The sequence below is a fragment of the Motacilla alba genome, chromosome 1 (genome assembly GCF_015832195.1).
Source record: "Motacilla alba alba isolate MOTALB_02 chromosome 1, Motacilla_alba_V1.0_pri, whole genome shotgun sequence".
Taxonomy (NCBI): Eukaryota; Metazoa; Chordata; class Aves; order Passeriformes; family Motacillidae; genus Motacilla; species Motacilla alba.
This window is the reverse complement of record NC_052016.1, coordinates 78,765,429-78,772,403: the sequence shown is the minus strand read 5'-3', so window position 1 is coordinate 78,772,403 and position 6,975 is coordinate 78,765,429. Positions and strand designations below refer to the sequence as shown.

Below are 6,975 nucleotides of genomic sequence, written 5' to 3'. Positions count from 1 at the left end.
CTGTTCAAGTCATTGGGAAATACGATAAGGCAAACGAGCCTTCCTCTCCTTCCTCCTTCTGTGCAGGTGTGAGTGTGTGTGAATGGGGGCAATAAGGAACCGGTCGGAAGGAGGGGAATGCTAAACTTTCCATTTTAAAAGAAAAGAAATAAATTAAATAATCTATTTAGGAGAACGCATCTGAATAGATCTACAGCTTTTAATGCCAGCGTTTTTAACGCTTGCCCTGTACGTGGATTGATTTTTTTTTCTTCTCCAGCATTCCCTCAGCAGATGGATTTTTGCCACTGCAGCTCAGCAGAGGGTGTCAGATCTTTCAGTGTGCACCAGGTTGAAACGAGCAGAGCCTCTTAGCAACTCTCCCTCTGCGTGCATGTGAGTGTGTGCGAGCGTGCGGCTCGGCAGCAGCGGAAGAAAAAGGAAAGAAGAGCGAAGCGAGGGAGCGAGGGAACGAGAGAGGAGGGGAGGCAGCGCTGCCGGCAGGGCGAGGCGAGGCGCGGCGCGGGCGGACGGGCGGGCGGGCGGCCCCGGCCCCGGCCCCGCGGAGGCTCCGGCCGCCGGCGGGCATGGGCAGCCGCGCACCGCAGCAGCGGGGGCAGGCGCGGCGCGGCGCCGGCGGCTCGGCGGGCAGCGCCTAGGCTGGGGCGGGCGCTTTCAGCACCGCGGCGCTGGACAGCGCCCGGCGGGCGGCGGGCGAGGAGCGCGGCTCCGCCGCCGCGCGGCAAGGTCAGTCCGCGCGGAGCCGCGCACCGCGCAGCCTCCGCGGCCAGCGCCGCGCTCCCGCCCGCGCCTCCCTAACATGCAGCGGCGGCCGGGGGCCAGCAGCACCGTGCCGGTGAGCCAGCCCGGCCGGCAGACCTCCACTTAGCTGCCCGGCAGGCGTCAGGGAGGGCGAGCGAGGAGGGGGATTTTTTTTCCTTCTACTTTTTTTTTTTCTTTTTTTTTTTTTTTCGCCTGCCTTGCAGTACGTGCCTGGATAGTTTGTGGATATAATTACTGACTGGAATCTGGGCTTTTGCAGTTGTGCGTGGGGGGGAGAGAGGAGAAAAGAAAGCATCCCCCCCCCTCCGCCGACCCTCCCTGCTCCCCCCCACACATTTTTTTTTCCTCCCCCTTTGCTGGTGGTTCGGACATTTAATGTATTGAATGAACTGGAATTGCTTTCCGTGTGAGGAGGATGGTTGCTGTTACTTTGTGATGAGATCGGGAATGAATTGCTCGGTTTAAAAATGCTGCTTTGGATTCTGTTGCTGGAGACGTCTCTTTGTTTTGCTGCTGGAAACGTTACAGGGGACGTTTGCAAAGAGAAGATCTGTGCCTGCAACGAGATAGAAGGGGATTTGCACGTAGACTGTGAGAAAAAGGGATTTACCAGCCTGCAACATTTCACCGCCCCAACTTCCCAATTTTACCATTTATTCCTGCATGGCAATTCCCTGACTCGACTTTTCCCTAATGAGTTTGCTAACTTTTACAATGCGGTCAGTTTGCACATGGAAAACAACGGTTTGCATGAGATTGTTCCTGGGGCTTTCCTTGGGCTGCAGCTGGTGAAACGCTTGCACATAAACAACAACAAGATCAAATCGTTCAGGAAGCAGACTTTCCTGGGGCTGGACGATCTGGAATACCTCCAGGCAGATTTTAATCTGTTGCGGGATATTGACCCGGGAGCATTTAGGGACTTAAACAAGCTAGAGGTGCTGATTTTAAATGACAATCTCATCAGCACCTTGCCCCCCAACGTGTTTCAGTATGTGCCGATCACCCACCTCGACCTCCGGGGAAACCGTCTTAAAACCTTGCCTTACGAGGAGGTCCTGGAGCAGATCCCAGGCATTGCTGAAATCCTGCTAGAGGATAACCCCTGGGACTGCACTTGCGATCTGCTGTCGTTGAAAGAATGGCTGGAAAACATACCTAAAAACGCTTTGATCGGCAGAGTGATTTGTGAAGCTCCCACTAGGTTGCAGGGCAAAGATTTAAATGAGACCACAGAGCAGGAGCTGTGTAAAAAGAACAGAGTAGATTCCAGCCTAGCTGCTCCCCCTGCTGAAGAAGAAACCTGCGATCCTGGTCCCATTCCAACCCCCTTTAAAATACATGGCAAAGAAGACCCCGCCACACCAGGATCTGCTCCAAACGGAGGTACAAAGATTCCCGTCAACTGGCAAATCAAGACCAAACCCACTGCTGCCGTGTCGACAGTGAGTGCGAAGAGCAAACTACCAGCCACCTTTTCCTGCCCGCACATCTGCAGCTGTGATCAGATCCCTGGCTCAGGTTTAAAGGTTAATTGCAATGATAGGAATGTGAGCAGCTTGGTGGATTTGAAGCCCAAGCCCTCCAACGTGCAGGAGCTGTTTCTGAGAGACAACAAAATACACACCATCAGGAAATCCCACTTTCTGGATTACCGAAAACTTAATTTACTCGATCTGGGCAACAACAACATTGCCACCGTTGAGAACAACACCTTCAAGAACCTCTTTGATCTACGATGGCTCTACATGGATAGCAATTACTTAGACACCCTGTCCCGGGAGAAATTCGCTGGGCTGCAAAACCTGGAGTATCTGAACGTGGAGTTTAATGGGATCCAGATGATTATGCCTGGCACCTTCAATGCGATGCCCAAACTGAGAGTCCTCATTCTCAACAACAATCTGCTGAGGTCTCTCCCAGTAGACGTGTTTGCCGGGGTCTCGCTTTCCAAGCTGAGCATACACAACAATTATTTCATGTACCTCCCGGTGGCAGGGGTGCTGGACCAGCTCACCTCCATCACCCAGATCGACCTGCACGGCAATCCATGGGACTGTACGTGCCCTATCGTGCCTTTCAAACAGTGGGCAGAGATGCTGCGCCCCAAGGTGATTATGAGTGACCTGAGGTGTGAGTCCCCTGAAGATTTCTTCAAGGAGGATTTCGAGTCTCTCTCCAACGATGTGATTTGCCCTCAGTTAAAAATCTCTCCCACATTAACTTCTACTAACAAAAACAGCACCGGCTTGACAGAGACAGGTACTCACTCCAACTCCTACTTGGAGACCAGCCGGGTCTCTATTTCGGTGCTAGTGCCAGGGCTTCTGCTGGTTTTTGTGACCTCTGCCTTCACAGTGGTTGGCATGCTGGTTTTCATCCTGAGGAACAGAAAGCGGTCCAAGAGGAGGGATGCCAACTCCTCTGCATCTGAAATCAACTCCTTGCAGACGGTCTGCGACTCGTCCTACTGGCACAACGGGCCCTACAGCGCCGACGGGGCCCACAGGGTGTACGACTGCGGCTCCCACTCCCTGTCGGACTGAGGCTGCGGGAGGGGCGGGGGCAGCCGCCACCCGGGACCGGCCCTTCCCGCGCCGGCCGGGGACAGCTCTGCACCTCCGCTGCTACCTTTTGTGAGAAGCGAAACACACAGACACATGCACGCCCTTCCTCACGACCCCGATAGCAAGCGCCGAGGCCCAGTGGGCGGCGCGGGGAGCCCAGCGCCGGAGCCCATCCCTGCAGCGCTGCGCAGCCCAGCGCGGTGCGCGCATCCCCCGCCCGTGCGCGGCCGGAGCAGCGACAGACAGACGCGGAACAGCTTCTTTCGGCTCCGGCAGGGCGAAACACGGCTCCTGGTTTTGTTGGGCTTTTGTTCAATTGTGTTGGGGTTTGATTCGCTTTTTTGCCCTCTTCCCTTGTGGACCGACCCCTTTGCAAGAGGCCGGGAAGATGAGGGGAGCAGAGGACTGGCGTTGGCCTCCTCCTGACGGCAAAGCAGGAGTGGAAAGTTGCACGAAGGCATGAATGTAATGTAAATAAATGACTCCGACTCCGAAACAAACAGACAAATGGACAAAAAAAAAAAAAAAAAAAAAAGTGCTGCATGGCTCGCATGGATACAACGCATCCCAGGGACGCTCCAGCCCCCGACTGGAAGCAGCGTCTAGTTCACACCATCATCCCTCTTACCTGATAAGTCCCTTCGTATCAAACCTTCTATATACAAAATACAGTATAATAATAAAAAGTGCCATTTCGCCAGTTTTTTTTTTTTTTTTGTGTGTGATCAATAGGCAGTAGAGATCGTACTTTTAATGTGGAAAAAAATTGTAAAGATTTTATTTAAGACATAGTTGCATGAATATTCTCATTGGATTTTTTTAAAATTTTCATTTTTATTTTTATGTCTAGGTGGGAATTACTTTGCTGGGAGATATTTGCTTTGTTGATAATGGGTTGTGTTTCATTTCTTCAGGGGAGGTGGGGAGGATTTGTTTTCTCTCTCTTCTTTTTCAATATACATAATCAGTATTGCCTTTCCATCTGAATGTAAAAATTAGTACCCTTGATTTCTATTATGGTAACAGTGTAAACATACAAAAAAAAATCCAAGGCAGTTAAGCATGACCAATTAATGTCACTCTAGCGCTTAGGCTGCAAAGTTTAATGGTAGAAAATTCTGTGCTGTTGTAAATCTTACTATAACTTGAGGAAAACAGAACAGAGGAAGCAAGTGAAACTTACTAATTCTATTCGAGGATTTTATAATGGCATATTTTTTCAGTATTAAAGTGAAAATGTTTTCAACTCCGGGTCTTTACCATTTTTCCAGCATCCAATTCTTGCAAATGGGTTACTTGGGTTTAGGGGACAGAGCCTCCTTTCAGTGCTCTGTGTGTGTGTCTCTCCCTCCCTCCCTCCTTCCCTCCCTTCCTCTTTCTCATTCATTCACAGGCAGAGGCACAAACACCCTTCCTTCCCTCCTTTCCCAATGTAAATAACACACAGAAGTTTCCTGCCTGCCTCCTCCCCTCTCCCTCCTCCCCTCACCTCCTCCCCCCCCCCGCCCCCCAACGAGGCGGTGAATCCCTTTATTAATACTGTGAATCTCATGCTGCTGCCGCTGCTGTCACCGCCTCTGCTGCACACACTGCAGATATATTAGGGATGTTAGTGGGAATTTGCTTTAAGTGCCTCTGCCCAGCTTGGTCTCATTAAGCTGGAACCGAAATTCCGCGGCCAGAATTCCCGCCCGGGAGCAGCTTGCCCGGTGGGGCAGCTGCGGGCGGCCGGGCTCCAGCAGCTGCCGCCAGTGGGAAAAACGAATTAGCCCGCAGAGGTTTTCTCGTTTCTGAACTGGGTATCTCCACCCTTTGATATTAAAAGCTAAAAAAACCACGGCGCAGTGCTGCAGTTGGACTTCAGGCAGCTCGCCTTTGATCCCCTTCCTGTACGGGAAAGTGCCCCTAAACTCAGTCAAACCTGTAAAGGCGAAAGTCTCTGCAAATGACTTGTAACTCACAGCTCAAGTCCCAGTGGAGATATGGAGAATTTCAGTCACGTTGCTCCTGGCTTTCTCCAGGCAGAGAATCCTTTTAAAGAGTAAAACACCGTAAGGGACTTGCTAAACTTCAAATACTGATTTGGTTTGCTTTATAGAAAATGCTCACCTTTGGGATCTGTGAGGAGAAAACAGACAAACATACACATTGCAATAGATATGCTCTTAAAAGTGAGGCAGAAGCCTGATTCCAGGTATTCATGAAGAATTAAACATGGGGGATACATCATTCCTCCAGAATCCTTTATCACTGTGGAAAAATCTGCAGTCTCCTAGAAAATACCTTGAAGTTTGGTTGTGGAGCTCTGAAAATGGCATGGCCTGCTTAACTATACAAACCATTCCTATTTCAAGGTCCCTTCTTCATTCCACCTTGCTGCTTCATTAGACAGATTGTTCTGCCAGGACTCTCTGCGTAAGACAAAGTGGTGATAGTAGAGGCACTACTTTGCCATTGTGCAATCCACTGTTGAATAGTTTGAGAAGAAAAAACAAATGCCCTTTCTTGTGAGCCAGTAATTCTGTCCTTGGGAGGCCACCAAATTTAGCTTAGAAATAGTCTAAAAAAACCTGTTTAGGTATGAGCTAGTGCACCCTTAGAAGACTACCCAAGTCTAGCTGCCTTCTTTGTGATATTGTAGTGACGAAACTGAGTAACTGAGAAAATTGAGAACACTTCCCATGCTAAATAGAATAATAATTACATTAGAAGTACTGTAATGGAAGTTAAGATAAAATGCACAATATACTAAAATGTCAAATCACTGACTGAGATCAGACATGCATGCATTTCAGAGAATATAATGCTAAATATGTAATTTTAATTTGTCATCATTGAAAAGTAGCATAAAGTTGGAAATTTGCTCATTTTGCTTCCTGAAAGGGCTAGTTCATTGTCATACCTATATAGAAATGTCAACTCAATTGAAATGTTGAAGACATGTATTTATCACTCTGTTTCTAGGTTGTGGGGAAATGACAAAATGGAATTTTCTATGTCATTTTCTGATTTTAACATTCACAGGATTCTTTCTTCCATCTTGCAGACACTTGCCCTTAAGACACATAGATCACCCAACTCTCTGAGATGATGTAATAATTACCAGGCCTTGAATTACAGTGCTCATCTTATTTACATATTTAACACTTTCATGATTATTTTTATCAAACAAAATACTCAACAAAAAAGAAACATGAGAGAAGGCAAAGGAATTATTGAGAATGTTTTGAAGAGGAGTGAAGTTCAAATATATTAAATATGTTCAGTTGTACTGCATTAACAGTAATAACCAAAACGTAAATGTTTTATTTGCTGATAATGACTGTCACGATATTATTTCTAACATTGAAAGCCTATAAGATATCCATGCTGTGTCAAAATGGGTGTTTTTCCCTGCTAACTTAAGAATCTTGTAACTTCAAGTATAGTATATATCACATTAAGTTACTTATTGCTTAATCATCATGGCAAAGGCATTTTGTGTTCTTTCAGAAAAGGCAGAAAAGAAAGAGATTTATTATTTAGCTAGTAAAAAAGGCTTGTTTGTGATTTGTTTTTGTTTCTGCAAACACTTCAACTAAGAATAGCTAGAATTTAAACTGTTGCCATAGAAATCCATGCCTTTATACATGGTAGCCTCCTGCAC

General features: G+C 47.9%; 1 protein-coding gene across 1 annotated transcript; it reads left to right on the top strand.

Annotated features, from left to right (window-relative positions):
- Positions 1-634: 634 nt before the first annotated feature.
- Positions 635-4,575, top strand: SLITRK1 (SLIT and NTRK like family member 1). Its single transcript, XM_038143154.1, has one exon. The coding sequence runs from the start codon at positions 1,230-1,232 to the stop codon at positions 3,306-3,308; it is 2,079 nt and encodes a 692-aa protein (XP_037999082.1). The 5' UTR covers positions 635-1,229; the 3' UTR covers positions 3,309-4,575.
- Positions 4,576-6,975: the final 2,400 nt, after the last annotated feature.